This window comes from Schistocerca cancellata, chromosome 10 (genome assembly GCF_023864275.1).
Source record: "Schistocerca cancellata isolate TAMUIC-IGC-003103 chromosome 10, iqSchCanc2.1, whole genome shotgun sequence".
In the NCBI taxonomy this organism is placed as follows: domain Eukaryota; kingdom Metazoa; phylum Arthropoda; class Insecta; order Orthoptera; family Acrididae; genus Schistocerca; species Schistocerca cancellata.
In genome coordinates, this window is record NC_064635.1 from 62678436 (window position 1) to 62695330 (window position 16895).

At 38.3% G+C, this 16895-nt stretch overlaps 1 protein-coding gene across 1 annotated transcript in view; it reads left to right on the forward strand.

Moving 5' to 3' along the window:
- Window positions 1-16895, forward strand: part of LOC126106818 (peroxidase-like) — a 670034-nt gene that overhangs the window by 448751 nt on the left and 204388 nt on the right. The window contains exon 8 of the mRNA XM_049913211.1: window positions 3832-4029. Coding sequence (XP_049769168.1) covers window positions 3832-4029 — 198 coding nt within the window. The remainder of the gene's footprint in view (window positions 1-3831; window positions 4030-16895) is intronic.

Below are 16895 nucleotides of genomic sequence, written 5' to 3' on the forward strand. Positions count from 1 at the left end.
ACTTCCTTTGGATCCAGACTTTATGTAGGCACAGGCTAAATTAAAACTATTTCTATTTATTGATGTTTCACCTAAAAAATCATTGCATATTATTACACTCACATGTTGTTGTTGTGGTCTTCAGTCCTCAGACTGGTTTGATGCAGCTCTCCATGCTACTCTATCCTGTGCAAGCTTCTTCATCTCCCAATACCTACTGCAGACTACATCCTTCTGACTCTGCTTAGTGTATTCATCTCTTGGTCTCCCTCTACAATTTTTACCCTCCACACTGCCCTCCAATACTAAATTGGTGATCCCTTGTTGCCTCAGAACATGTCCTTCCAACCGATCCCTTCTTCTAGTCAAGTTGTGCCACAAATTCCTCTTCTCCCCAATTCTATTCAATACTTCCTCATTAGATATGTGATCTACCCACCTAATCTTCAGCATTCTTCTGTAGCACCACATTTCAAAAGCTTCTATTCTCTTGTCGTCTAAACTATTTATCGTACATGTTTCACTTCCATACATGGCTACACTCCATACAAATACTCTCAGAAACGACTTCCTGACACTAAAATCAGTACTTGATGTTAACAAATTTCTCTTCTTCAGAAATGCTTTCCTTGCCATTCCCAGTCTACATCTTATATCCTCTCTACTTCGACCATCATCAGTTATTTTTCTCCCCAAATAGCAAAACTCCTTTACTACTTTAAGTGTCTCATTTCCTAATCCAATTCCCTCAGCATCACCAAACTTAATTCGACTACATTCCAATATCCTCATTTTGCTATTGTTGATGTTCATCTTATACCCTCCTTTCAAGACACTGTCCATTCCGTTCAACTGCTCTTCCAAGTCCTTTGCTGTCTCTGACAGACTTACAACATCATCGGCGAACCTCAAGGTTTTTATTTCTTCTCCATGGATTATAATACCTACTCCAAACTTTTCTTTTGTTTCCTTTACTGCTTTCTCAATATACAGATTGAATAACATTGGGGAGAGGCTACAACCCTGTCTCACTCCCTTCCCAACCACTGCTTCCCTTTCATGTCCCTCGACTCTTATAACTGCCATATGCTTTCTGAACGAATTGTAAATAGCCTTTCGCTCCCTTCAGAATTCGAAAGAGAGTATTCCAATCAACATTGTCAAAAGCTTTCTCTAAGTCTACAAATGCTAGAAATGTAGCTTCGTCTTTCCTTAATCTTTCTTCTAAGATAAGTTGTAGGGTCAGTATTGCCTCACATGTTCCAACATTTCTACGGAATCCAAACTGATCTTCCCTAAGGTTGGCTTCTATCAGTTTTTCCATTCGTCTGTAAGGAATTCACAGTAGTATTTTGCAGCTGTGACTTATTAAACTGATAGTTTGGTAATTTTCACATCTATCAACACCTGCTTTCTTTGGAATTGGAATTATTATATTCTTCTTGAAGTCTGAGGGTATTTCGCCTGTCTCATACATCTTGCTCACCAGATGGTAGAGTTTTGTCAGGGCTGGCTCTGCCAAGGCTGTCAGTAGTTCTAATGGAATGTTGTCTACTCCTGGGGCCTTGTTTCAACTTAGGTCTTTCAGTGCTCTGTCAAACTCTTCATGCAGTATCATATCTCCCAGTTCATCTTCATCTACATCCTATTCCATTTCCATTCTATTGTCCTCAAGAACATTGCCCCTGTATAGACCCTCTATATACTCCTTCCACCTTTCTGCTTTCCCTTCTTTGCTTAGAACTGGGTTTCCATCTGAGCTCTTGATATTCATGCAAGTGGTTCTCTTTTCTCCAAAGTCTCTTTAATTTGCCTGTAGGCTGTATCTATCTTACCCCTCGTGAGATAAGCCTCTAAATCCTTACATTTGTCCTCTAGCCATCCCTGCTTATACATTTTGCACTTCCTGTCGATCTCATTTTTGAGACGTTTGTATTCCTTTTTGCCGATTCATTTACTGCATTTTTATATTTTCTCCTTTCATCAATTAAATTCAGTATCTCTTCTGTTACCAAGGGTTTCTACTAGCCCTCATCTTTTTACCTATTGATCCTCTGCTGCCTTCTCTATTTCATCCCTCAAAGCTACCTATTCTTCTTCTACTGTATTTCTTTCCCCCATTCCTGTCAATTGTTCCCTTATGCTCTCCCTGAAACTCTGTACAACCTCTGGTTCTTTCAGTTTATCCAGGTCCCATCTCCTTAAATTCCCACCTTTTTGCAGTTCTTCAGTTTTAATCTACAGTTCATAACCAATAGATTGTGGTCAGAATCCACATCTGCCCCTGGAAGTGTCTTACAATTTAAAACCTGGTTCCTAAATCTCTGTCTTACCATTATATAATCTATCTGAAACCTTCTAGTATCTCCAGGGTTCTTCCATGTATACAACCTTCTTTCATGATTCTTGAACCAAGTGTTAGCTATGATTAAGTTATGCTCTGTGCAAAATTCTACCAGGCAGCTTCCTGTTTCATTTCTTAGCCCTAATCCATATTCTCCTACTATGTTTCCTTCTCTCCCTTTTCCTACTGACGAATTCCAGTCACCCATCACTATTAAATTTTCATCTCCCTTCACTACCTGAATAATTTCTTTTATCTCATCATTCATTTAATCAATTTCTTCATCATCTGCAGAGCTAGTTGGCATATAAACTTGTATTACTGTAGTAGGCTTGGCCTTCGTGTCTATCTTGGCCACAATAATGCGTTCACTATGCTGTTTGTAGTAGCTTACTTGCACTCCTATTTTCCTATTCATTGTTAAACCTACTCCATTACCCCTATTTGATTTTGTGTTTATAACCCTGTATGCACCTGACAAAAGTATTGTTCCTCCTGCCACCGAACTTCACTAATTCCCACTATATCTAACTTTAACCTATCCATTTCCCTTTTTAAATTTTCTAACCTACCTGCCTGATTAAAGTGTCTGACATTCCATGCTCCTATCTGTAGAATTCCAGTTTTCTTTCTCCTGATAACGACATCCTCCTGAGTAATCCCTGCCCAGAGATCCAAATGGGGGACTATTTTACCTCCGGAATATTTTACCCAAGAGGATGCCATCATCATTTAATCATACAGTAAATCTGCATGCCCAGTGTACACATTTTGAAATTCTGGAAGTAGGAGGGACAGAATACAAGATACAAAAGATTACCCACAACTTGTACATAAACCAAATTGCAGTTATATGAGGTGAAGAATATGAAAGTAGTTGAGAAGGGAGTGGAACAGTGCTGTACCCCATTACCAAGATTATTTAATCCATATATTGATCAGGCTGTGAAAAACCTGAAGAAAACCATGAAAAGGTAATTAAAGTTCACAGAGACAACATAAAAAATTGAGGTTTGCTGATTACATTGTAATTCTGTCAGAAATTGCAGAGGACTTGGAAGAACAGTTGAACAAAGAGGGATTGTAAGATGGTCAGCTACAAAAGCAAAACCAGTCATGCAATACTCAGATATCACAAACATCCACATTTAAACTTTTTAACAGATGATTTCTCAAATATATGTGCTCTACAATCAACTTGTAAAGCTGATTCTGAAAATTATGTATGTTTTGTTCTATCACATTTGGATATTTTACAAAATATGATATAGTTGTAATAGGAAAGTTCACAGAAAAACAGAGGCATTGTGTGTGTGTGTGTGTGTGTGTGTGTGTGTGTGTGTGTGTGAGAGAGAGAGAGAGAGAGAGAGAGAGAGAGAGAAAGAGAGTGTGTGTGTGTGTGTGTGTGTGTGTGTTTGTGTGACAAAATTAGTTTCTTTAGACAGAGTATGATTAAATGTGGCCACAAACTATAGTGACTAACTTCTAGGATGGAACTGTTTGTCCAGGTGATGACCGTGTGAACCAGAACCCACTCGTGGCCTTGGAGACAATTTTGTTTGTGCGAGAACACAACCGAGTGGCTGACCAGTTGTCTGCTGTGAACCCACACTGGGATGATGAGAGGCTGTACCAAGAGGCTCGGAGGATTGTTATTGCTGAGTATCAACACATAGCTTACATGGATTTCCTGCCACGGTTAATAAGTAAGCGTTATTTATAAATGTTATATCTGTCAGAGCCGTATCTACTCTCTTCTCCCACTTAATTCTTCTAAAAGTCCTTTCTTTTTTCCTTTTTCTCTTGATGTTTATGTTACTCATAGATTAAAATACTCAAATGATCAAAGTTGTATCCACAATTATGTTCACATATGGGTGCAATGAATGCATCGTCTTTTGCATGGACACACCCTACAAAGGAGGGACTATACCTGAATCTATTTACTTATTTCTTGATGTCCCCTGCATTTATACAGGGATGAATTTGCCATGGATGTGGACCACATCAAGATAATGATTACACATATTTAGATAATTCAAGATAAATTGGCATAATACGTTCAGTAAGTGAACTGGTGAGTTTTCAGGATGGTTACAAAATCCTGACACACATTATTTACAGAAAAATGGAAAAAACTGATAGAAGCTGACCTCGAGGAAGATCACTTTGGGTTATGGTGAAATGTAGTAACACATGAGGCAATACTGATACTATTATTTATATTAGGAAATAGGTTGAAGAAACTTTCATTAATTATAGATTTTGGCAATGTTGGCTGGAATATCTTCTTTGAAATTTTGATGGTAGCAGGGATAAAACACAGAGACCAAAAGTTTATTTGCAATTTGTGTGGAAACCAAACTGCTGTTATAAAAGTCAAAGGACATGAAAGGCAAATAGTAGTTCAGAAGGGGATCAGACAGGGTTGTAGCCTATCCCTGATGTTATTCAATCTATACATTGAGCTAACAGTAAAGTAAACCAAGAAGATATTTGGAAAAGCGTTTAAAGTTCTTCAAGAAGAAATAAAAATTCTGAGATGTGTCAGTGACTCTGCAATTTCATCAGAGATGGCAAAGAACTTGTAAGAGCAGTTTAATGGAATGGATAGTGCCTTGAATAGAGGTTTTAAGATGAGCATCCACAGAAGTAAGACAAGGGTAATGGAATACACTCAAATTATATCAGGCAGTACTGAGGGAACTTGGCTAGGAAATGAAGCACAAAAAGCAGTAGATGAGGTATATTATTTGTGCAGGAAAATAACTGACAATCTTCAAAGAGAGTGGATACAGAATTCTGACTGACTATAGCAAGAAAAAATTTGCAAAAAGGAAAATAATAATTTGTTAACATGGAACATAAATTTAGATGTTAGGAAGAAGTCATTTCTGAATGTATTTATGTGGAGTATAGCCTTTTACAGAGGTGATATTTGGATCATAAACAGTTCATAAAAGAATAGAAAAGAAGTTTTAGAAAGATGGCACAGCAGAAGAGTGTTGAAGATTAGATGGGTAGATTAAGTAACTAATGAGAAGACACTGATTTGACTGGGGAAAAAAGAACTTTGTGGCATAACTTGATTAAAGGAAGGGATCAGTTAATAGGACACATCCTGAGTCATCACGGATTTTTCAGTTTGATAATGAAATACGTGGAATAAAAATTGTAGAGCAATACAAAATGGTGAATGCAGTAAGCAGGTCCAAATGGATGTAGGCTGCAGTAGCTGTTCTGTGATGGAGATAGTTTTATGGGATAGACTAACAGGGGAAGCTACATACAACCAATCTACATACTACAGATAACAAAAGATTGATACTGAATGATTCTTTGAAACAGTCACTGAAAACACAGGGACAAAATGATCCATGAAAGGTAGATCCATTAAATTTACTTAGACTGGTATTACAGACTCCAACACCAGACAGGTGTTGTGAAATCATGTGTTAGAGAGACCATAAAAATCATTAGGCCATTGAAAAGCAGTACATTTTCTGGCTATGACAGTATTTCAGTCTAAGCACTACACTTCAGTGCTTGCTTGGTAGGGCCATCTTTGAGTTGCCTTTGCAGCTAGTTCATGAGCCAAGATATTTCCTGAAAGACTGAAGCAATCAATAGTAACATCAATTTATAAAAGTGTAGTTGATCGACTTTATCTTACCCTTATTCTCAACATTTCTGAGAAGGTAGCTGATGATAGAATACTGCACTATCTTTCTGAAAGGAATACTGCACTATCTTTCTGAAAATAATCTTTAAAAATGTTCAGTTTGTTTGCTGTAGAGGAGTCTCAAATGAGGAAGCAGTGTATCATCTCATCAAGTCAGCTATACTAGAACAATTATCCACTTTGATTTATCTTTGATTCTGCAAAATTCTTGATGTAGATCATTTTACTAGGAAAAAATAGAATGGTATGTCATTAAAGATCTTCCCTTTGCATTTATGGATGCTTATTTAACAGCTGAAAACAGAGGGTCACATAAGCAAATGATTTACCAAAAATGGAATAAATTCAGAATATGGAAACATTAAATATGGTGAGACTCAAGGTTCAGTGATAGACCTACTCCTGTTCTTAGTCTACATAAATGAACTGTAGGGAGAATGTAGAACTCTTCAAAAACTGCCATATTTGCTGATGATGCAGATATACTGATAAAGGACCCAGTCAGAAGTTGACCAGATGCAGCCACAAGAATAATGGTATGGGATTGTACCTAGTTCACAGTCTAAAGTTTAACCCTTAATCTTAGCCAAACCCATATTAAAACTGTTCCGAACTAATCAGAAATGACATTCAGGTATCAGAAGTATAGATAAGTTGGTGTACTATGTCATTATGAAATATTTAGGAATAAAAGAGATGACTTGCCAAAAGGCAGAAGCACTGTGTCAATAGGTACACAAACAAAAGGCACCGAGCTTGGTTAGCTTTCAGAAAGCATTCCTTTTTCAAGTTTGCAGGAAAAACATGATTTTAAACACACACACACACACACACACACACACACACACACACACACACACACACACACATGCACGCACATACGCATGCACATGCATACACAAATTTGCATGCACACACCAGTGTGTGTTTGCGTGCTTTTCCCTATAAGCTCGAAAAAAAGAAGTGCATTCTGAAAGCTAGCTGAATTCTGTAACTTTTGTCTGTGTATCTATCGAAGATGCAGGACTCCTGCCTTTTGGTGAGTTTTCTTCTCTACTCCTAAATAATTCATAATTCTCAGACTGACCTTTCCATACATTACTGTACCACATCATTATGTATACAAGAGCTGTTGTAGAGTGAACAAGCCTAGGCATCAGTACACAATGAAATTAACTGCATTCTTTACAATAGCTTTGAGTGAAAAATACAAATGAAGATCAAACCTTTATTGAGAAACTGAGATTAATGGTGTTTTTTAATGTGTATCTAATACTTACATCACAAAAGAAGCAACATTTATGGAAGCACTGTAAATGATTTTCAACACTTTGAAGAAAATCAAAATTGTTCTCAAGCAAAATTCAACCAAAATATGCATGCTGAAAGTAATACACGAGTTTTGCATGCACTAAATAATTATCAAATAATCTCAGGGTGTGACAAGAATGGTTTGAGAATTAGGTGACAGAGTTGGCAGTGGCCATGGTCTACCAAATTTAACAATGATTGAGAACCTGTAACTTGAAATAAGCAGTTTTCATATTACACAACCAGACACACTGTAGCAGTCATCACACAGCATCTAAGAACTGCTGGGTCACGTAGAAGACACATAGCAGCAGCAGACAGAGTGTGTGTGATATTGATAGATGATGGGATGCAGTTGATGCTTCACAACAAACTTCCTAGTAGTGTCCACTGTATTAAAATCTGGAAGGTGCTGTACCTTTAAGATATGATATCCTGTGAAGTGATGTCTTATCTACAGTTGATTTTGTCAGTTGACAAAGTGAACTGGTTAAGTGACCACTCAGCTATAAATTGCTTTGTAAAACAATATTCCATTTAGAAAGAAAACTTCTTCAGGGAATTTACTACATTACAGAAACATACAAGGAAAACCTTTCGATTTATTAATAGTAATGTTTTACATTATCAATTGCAACTTTTTTATTTATGATTCATTAATGAGACTGTTATAACAGCTTTATTAAAGAGGAATATTTCTTTAGAGGCAATTATTCAAGTGATTGCACAGCATTCAACAGAACTGAAGCAGGCAATTTTGAATCAGTCAACATAAATGGATGAAAAAGTTTCGCGAATGAATACAACAATACTGGGTTTAGGTTTCCATTTAAATGGAAGGACGGACATACTAGAAAAAAGAATGGAATTAGTATTTAAGCTATAGACTACAAGATCATCTAGAATTAGTGGAAGAAAGGCTGGAGAGCAATTTGAACATTTACATATAGTTAAATTGATACAATATAGTTTAGTGAAAAAGGGGGAGCTTTAGAAAATGAACTGTTAGGCACCAAAAGCAATTAAAAATGAGTCACAAATAATTCTTTAATTAGAAACAATATGCAACCATGGTTGGAAAAATTAGAAGCTACCATTGGACCATCAAGCAGGGGGGAAACAGATAGAAACTGACATTTATTAGATACATTACTGTCTTCACTAACTACTGTGAAAGTAGATTGAGGATCTACATTAAACAGAAAGAGGGAGAAAATGTATAATACACAAGACTTATCAAATAATAATCATGTAATCTATGGATGCACAAGAAGACACATACAAAAAGAATTAAAGGATTAGTTAAATATAAGTTACAATACAACAGCTGCAATGGTGTATGTTGCAAAGGAATAAATCACAGATTTCCAACTTTCACTCCATCAGGAAATGTAAACTGGTATTGTTTCTCAGGGCATTTAAACAGATGTTACTAGAGGTATGGTGACACCAAAAGAAAACCATTTTGTTGTAAGCCACCTTAATTGGGATGCAGCGTAACAGGGTATGCTACAATTAGGAGACCTCACAAATTACAATTATTTTGAGGCAATGTTTAATTCCATGCACTGGAGTGAATGAGCACAGAAGAAATTATAATCAGAATTACTTGGTTCTAAGATATACTATAATAATAACTGGAGTGGCTAGAGGGATTATGCTGAATGGCATTTAAAGCAAAAATATTTAGAATACCCAATCAGAGAAGAACGTTTATTAGAAGCTGTTACTGGTAGACAACCTTGGACAGTAAAGGAGAAGCTCCTTGGCAACAGTTAGGAAATGATGATAAAATTATTAGAATATTTTGAACAAATACACACAGCGGACAAATTACCTCACAGATGGCAAAATGGAAATAGGTCTAGTTATGAGTGACCAAGCAAAACATAAGACAGCTCTAACCACAATACAGAAAGAGAAAATAGGACCAGGAACTTAACAAGACAGGATACAAATGGAAAAATAATACACAAAATAAAGAATATTCAAATAAAACATTACACAGTCACAACTGAAACACAAGGGAAAACTTCAAGGCTTTTTGGGTACAGCTCAGTCCCTAGCAAGTAGAGATGAATCATATAATTGTAAAATATTATGAAACTATATGGTTCCCGATACCTTTTCAAGCCTCAAATACCTGTGATGCATATATGCAGACTGAGGTGACAAATGAAAATTTGTACCAAGGCTGTGATTCAAACCCATTAGGCAGACTGAAGTGGGAAGTATGATAGGGCAGTCCATGCAGTTGTGCAAAGCCACTGTATCAGGGTGGCATCATGGTTAACACTTCTGCCTAGTAAGCACGAGACGTGGGTTTGAATCCCCACATTCATTTGTCGCTTCAGATTGCATATATACATGTAATAGTGATTCTATGTTGGGTTCAAATTAATGACAGGAAAGATTTCGAAATGCAAAGGTGACAATAACAAATTGATGATTCTATGTTGCTAAGATTTCAAAATAATGTTAATGTAATTGAAGAATTGTTGGAGGAAAGAGAAGGAGTGATGAAAAAATATTTTAAACCTACAGTGAGTAGTCACATATATGTACCATAGCTGGACCTTTCTTTTATTTTGATCACTGGTTCTTTGGTGCATAGAATGAAAAGGAAAAAAGCAGGAGTGAAAGATTACAGGGATGTAGTCTTATACCCTTTCTAATCAGAACACTTTGTCCTTTGTTTCCCATTCTTATTTTTGTCTTTTTGTTTGTGTTCATACTGTATGTCATGTGTCCTACCTGTAACTTACAACTATTTTTCTGAGAATTTTGAACATCTTCCACTGTTTTACAGTGTCCAACACTTTTTTTTTTTAGTTTGACAATTTCTATGAGGATGCCTACATTTTTCTTAAGTCTTGGCTCCATTATCACACACATCACAACTGCCTCTTCTGGTGCCTTTTTCCTTTCCTAAAGCCAAACTTATCTTCATCTAATAGATCCTCAACTTTCTTTTTGATTCCATTTCATTATATTCTTATCACCAACCGGGATACATGAGCTGTTGAGCTGATTGTGCAACATTTCTGACATTTATCAGCCCTTGATATCTTTGGTAATGTGAGTTTCATGTTCTTCTGAAAGGCCTCTGTGATGTCTCCAGCCTCATAGATTCTACTAACCAACTTGAAGAGCCCAAAAATATTTTCGAATTTCTGGGGAAATGTTATCTATGCCTTCCACCTTATTTGAATGCAAGGCTTCCAAAGCTCTGTCATACTCTCACTCTAATACTGGATTCCCTTTATCTTCCATACTGACTCCAATTTCTTCTTCTATCATGTCATCAGACAGCTCGTCTCTCTTGTAGAGACCTTCAGTGTGCTCTTTACACTTACCCACTCTCTCCTCTGCATTTAACAATGATATTATTCTTCCATACTTAATGTTGATACCTTTGTTTTTAATTTTACCAAAGATTATTTTCAATTATCTATACGTTGAATCAATGTGTCTGAAAACCATTTATGTTTCAATTTCTTCACACTTTTTTTTCAGCCATTTTGTCTTTGCTTCCCTGCTGACAATTTTTGTGCTCCCTCCTTTCACTGAACAGTTCAAGAATTTCTTCTATTACCTAAGATTACTTTGCAGTTACCTTCCTGGTATCTATATCTGTCTCTCCAACTTCTGTGATTGCCCTTTATAGTGATGTCCATTCCTCTTTAACTGAACTGCGTGTTGTGGTTATCATTACCACAGTATTTACAGCCTCATCAATCTGTATAGATGTATATCAGTGTGAAGTGAGAAGGAATGTTGCCAGAATGCGTTGACCATTCTTACATGGACTTACATGATGGTATTAAAACTAAACTCTTCCTGAACAGGCCACGAAGGCCGAATGGTACTGACCGACTGCCGTGTCATCCTCAGCCCCCAGGTGTCACGGGGTGCGGATATGGAGGGGCATCTGATCAGCACACCACTCTCCCAGTCGTATGTCAGTTTACGATTACTTCTCAATTAAGTAGCTCCTCAGTTTGCCTCACATGGGCTGAGTGCACCCTGCTTGCCAACAGCACTCAGCAGACCGGATGGTCACTCATCCAAGTGCAGGCCCAGCCCAATAGTGCTTAACTTCGGTGATCTGACAGGAACCGGTATTACCACTGCAGCAAGGTGGTTGGCTTAGATAATGGTACAGGGTGCTATTTTGTGTACAAAATGATCAGCTCTACATCCCAAAACTAGTAATTTGCACAACAGTCATTATTGGTATTTTAAGACCGCTGACTGTGCCATATTTTCAGAGTCTCCGTGATGTTATCTTTCAAAAAGGTAATGTGAGACTGCATTTAGACTGTGCTGTCTTGACCATCCTTAATATAAATGGTGACCACCCATTCCACTAACCAGCACATTCTCTAGACCTGCTGAACCTGACACTACGGTTAAGACCTCTGGCATAGAATTGATTCAGCAGTGAATGATGTGCCTGTAGGAATTTCAGTGCAGGGTGCATGCAGAATGAAATAGGATGCTGGTTATTGCAGCAGACATGAATTTATTACTAATGTTGGTGAATAGACAAAGAATGTATTCACACAATACGATCATTTGTAGCAAACACTGAGCAACTAGCCACAAAGATATTCCTACCTCTGGGAGGGCTGAACTCATATTGCTGTCAAAGAATTTTATTTATACAATATTTCATGTCATCATTGGTGAGGCCCCCACTAAGCACCCCCATTGCCACACTGTCAGGAGGATGACAACAGAGGTCCCGGGCACCCACGTGTTCTGCGCGCACTTGCAAGTGATCAGGAACGCAGTGACCAGCTGCAAGGCAGGACACAAAGACACAGCTGGACCATCTCACAAGGAAGAAGCACAGTGATGGTGCTTGCCATGCCTTCTTTAGTCCCAGTGATACTGGCTATGGTAGAGTGGGAGGGGTCATCAGATACAGCTTTACTGAAACAGCCAGTCAGTGTCGAAGTTCTCGATTTCTGACATCGAAAGTGTCACTTGTGGTGATGATGGATGAGGTGTTCATTGGCTTCTCTCTCTTCTTGTGTGTTGACTTCTGTACAAGTGTCTGTGCTAAGTGTATCTTTTACACAATATACAAATATGGATGGCCTGGCATGGTCTTAACCTTAGCAATACCAATGCATTTTCCATAACAAGTACTGACAAGGGAAGTAGAGATGGGCAAAACTGTTCTTTTCAGAGATTGGATCAGAACTGTTCACTCCCTGAAATGAATTAGCTCTTTTTCATGACTCACCACTCATTTACAATAGAAAATAAATGAAAGGCACATTGCCCTTTAAACTTGGTTTATTCCAGTACTATACCTGTATTTTGATCTTATTTGATCCTGCATATAGCCTTACGCAGAATAAAACAAGGAAAATATTGGTGTATCACATTTTGCGATACGTTTATCGGTTCGCTCGTAATTAAAGCGTAAATTCGAGTGTCCATAATAAAAATCCTATTGTAAGAGGAGTCATCAGGAACCTAATCTAATCAGTTTAAACAAATAAAAATAGAATAAAAACAATTGATGTATACATAACATAATAATGTAATATACATAGCGGTATTACTACGAAGAACAATATCCAGTGGGGACGAACTCCGATGCAGAGGCGCTGAGTCGAGCAGGTCGAGCCGCGAGCTGTATTACTGCGTGAGCTGAGACCACAGCGACCAGAGTGACACCTGAGTCGCTTTGCTCAATGCTCTGACTAGAGTCGAGATGGTGGGGTGAGCGTTGAGCGGGCGAGCAGGTTTTTGCAAGTAGTTCCTATGTTATCCACTAGGTGGCTCTCTGTCCTGTTGCTCGCATCAACTGCCCAGAGGGCAGGACGTGCGACTGAAATGATCGCCGACAGAGTGCGATGCGAAGTTAAGCTGCGCCAGACACTGCACACGGCAGACGACGCACAGAGACAGCACGGCATATGTGAAACACAAAATCCAATGGAGCACTGCACAATGCAGGCAGCCAAGGTAGAAGCAGGGCAGAGGCCGGCACTGGCTGTGTTGTGTGGCGTGCACTGTGCTCTGACCAGCAGAGGCGCTGCTGATATGCTCCGTCTCTCTCTCTCTCTCTCTCTCTCTCTCTCTCTCTCTCTCTCTGCCGTGGGAAACGTTTGGAGCTACCGTTCTTTTTTTCTGAATCACTGATTGTTCACTCCTTTGAAAGATTCAACTCTATGAATTAGTTCAAGAGCGGATCCCCCATCTCTAAAGGGAAGAGGGGGGGTTATTACTTTAGACCCACAGAAAAGTAAATAAAAGCAGATTCCACTAACTGTTGTTAACTTTCATTGACAATGTATTTTTTTAAATAGGAATTGATTTATAAGTAAGGTCAAGAACCTGAAAGTATCTTTTAGTATATCCTTAGCATTACCAAGGCATTTTCTGTAATGTGTGTAGTCAGTGGAGTGGTACTTCATGACCATCATAAAAAAACTTAAAAAAATTCAAATTTCATTAATTGTCATTGACTTTTATTCATAACAAACTTTCTGAGGATACATATAAGAAGTGTTCTGAACCTGAAAGTATGAATATGACATTTGTTATGAAAAGTCACATTCACTACTAACACTTAAATTTTCGGGTTAAAGTTTTCTGTAAATTTGAAATCAATTATGAATCTGTTACATAAAGTCACTGAAAACAATAAATATTTTTTCCAAAATTTTAAAATATGTATTGTATGATTAATTTTGTGCTCTGTCATGTCTGATGACTATTTATAGATCACATGTTTCACCTGTTGATATCACAGTTGTGCTGTCTCCTTCATGCCAGGAATTTGTAGACAGTAGTGATGTTCCTGCTTCAACTGCCTCAGATACCAGTTCTCTGCTAAATAAACATACCCAAGCTTGCAGGCCTCAATTCTCATTGTGTAGCTTGCTTGACCCTCTGCTTTTTTCTTCCTCATAACTCTTTGTCATCACTTGTAGTTCTGACTCCAAAACCTGACTGTCATTAAATAGTTCCAAGTGGATGCCATAAATAGGGATTAAAAGTGATTGTACTGGAATAGTACTCTCTGGAGCTGCACGTGAGTGTGCTGGTGGAATTTGCCTGAGGATTCCTGCTGATTTGCCTCAGGATCCTTGGTGTTGAGTCAAGTGAGAGGTGAAACTGGCAGAGAAAATTCACACTTGAGATCAGTTTGTGAATATCTGTGATCATAAACTGCCTTATAATGCAAGGTTAGGTGCACAGTGCATGTGACAGTTTCAAATTGCATGATATGAATGTCGATTAGTGTGAGTATCTGGATGACAGCCATAAAACATTCCATTTGTGGAATGACACTCACTGCAGAGGCAGTGCCTATAAGGATGTATTTATTTCTTGCATCATTGTACCACCACCACCTCTTGTATTACCGCACCATGATATTACTGTGCATGGTCTCCAGTGGCTATTACTGGAAACATGCAATGGCTTTACAGTAAACAAGTACCATGGTGAAAAAGGAAAACACATGGTGCTGTGAATGATTTCAAGACAGTTGTGCATATACTATCAAGTGTTTCAGCATTTACTCACGAAAGATGATGACAAAAACTCACTACGGAAGCACCCTCACTCCCAGGTGCAACAATGCTGTGGTCGAGTAATAGATGGGGCAAGCGGTTTTGGCCCACTGCTTGAGCTGTAGGTGGTTTTGTTGTGCATTTGGGTGGTTGTGCAGCACTGAGCTGTCAGGTGCTCAGTTGGTGATACGTGAGTGGAACCGGCACAGCAACGGCTGTGCCCCCTCACTCCCTTGAGGTATGTTATTGTTGACTGTTGGTGGGGTAATTGTTGCCAGCTGAAGTTATCACACCCCCAAAGTGATTGCTTGTGATGCTCTCAGGAGTGTATGGATACGCTCAGGTCTCAGTGTCTCCTTGTGGCTGTGACTGGCATGATGTGCCAGGAATATTTTCTACACATTATGTTAGCTTCAAGAGTATATTGTTTGGATTATTGTTAGTGCCTACTATCAGGCTGGAACTCAAAAATAACTAAGAGGTACAGTAGTAGGAATATTCATACAAATTGCAAACTTATTAAAATACACATTAATGAAACACTGTTCAGTAATCAAAGAGAGTCCTAACAAGTAACTAAACAAAGTAATTAAATGTGGCACAAAGCACTGTCCATATTTACACAAAATGTCACAGTTCACAGTCAATGTTGTCTTGCATTAGTCTTTTGGATGAGAGTACAATGCAATGACCCACTTAATCCACTTATTAATTAAGAGTCACAATGTTCAACAACACCTCATTCATGTGAGAATGATGGGTGATGCTTCCTACCGATCACATCACAGTTGAGTCACTACCTTTGTCTGTAGATTTGAGTTACAGAAATCACCTGAAAGTTTTAGGCATCCATATTAATGATTTTTTATGAGTATTACATGTATTTTCATAAACAATATGCACATAGCTGTAGTGAGAGCAAAAACTGGGAGCATAGGTGTTACATGTGTGTTAACATGATCAGGATTATGTGGTGACTCTCTCTTTGAGTGACGTTCAGCTGTTTATAAGCTGGCATATGAATAAATTGTTGTTTTGGATATTATTCAGTCATTTCATAAATAGCTACTTACAATATTGCTATTCATGATGTGCTATAGGCATTGATAAATTTTTTCTAGAAACTAAGAAAAGTTTATGGAATCACTTTATGCCTCTGTGGTGAGATTACCTGGCTCCTGAGTTCTGGTGCCATATTAATTATTTTACGTAATGATAAATTATTTAAAATCTTAATTCATGTCTTAATTAATTAGTAAGATAGAGCACCAAACGTGTGTTGTTAAACTCCAAAATCTAACAAGCCAGAAGATAAAATCGGTAATAGAAATTATAACAATATGGTATTTTCAGTGTTAATTATCTCAAATGTTAATTACTTTCATGCAAAATTATATATAATACTGTGAAGTTGGGATGCCAGTTTTTATAATGAATGGTCTTACTCCTTTTACAAATACACTCCTGGAAATTGAAATAAGAACATCGTGAATTCATTGTCCCAGGAAGGGGAAACTTTATTGACACATTCCTGGGGTCAGATACATCACATGATCACACTGACAGAACCACAGGCACATAGACACAGGCAACAGAGCATGCACAATGTCGGCACTAGTACAGTGTATATCCACCTTTCGCAGCAATGCACGGCTGCTATTCTCCCATGGAGACGATCGTAGAGATGCTGGATGTAGTCCTGTGGAACGGCTTGCCATGCCATTTCCACCTGGTGCCTCAGTTGGATCAGCGTTCGTGCTGGACGTGCAGACCGCGTGAGACGACGCTTCATCCAGTCCCAAACATGCTCAATGGGGGACAGATCCGGAGATCTTGCTGGCCAGGGTAGTTGACTTACACCTTCTAGAGCACGTTGGGTGGCACGGGATACATGCGGACGTGCATTGTCCTGTTGGAACAGCAAGTTCCCTTGCTGGTCTAGGAATGGTAGAACGATGGGTTCGATGACGGTTTGGATGTACCGTGCACTATTCAGTGTCCCCTCGACGATCACCAGTGGTGTACGGCCAGTGTAGGA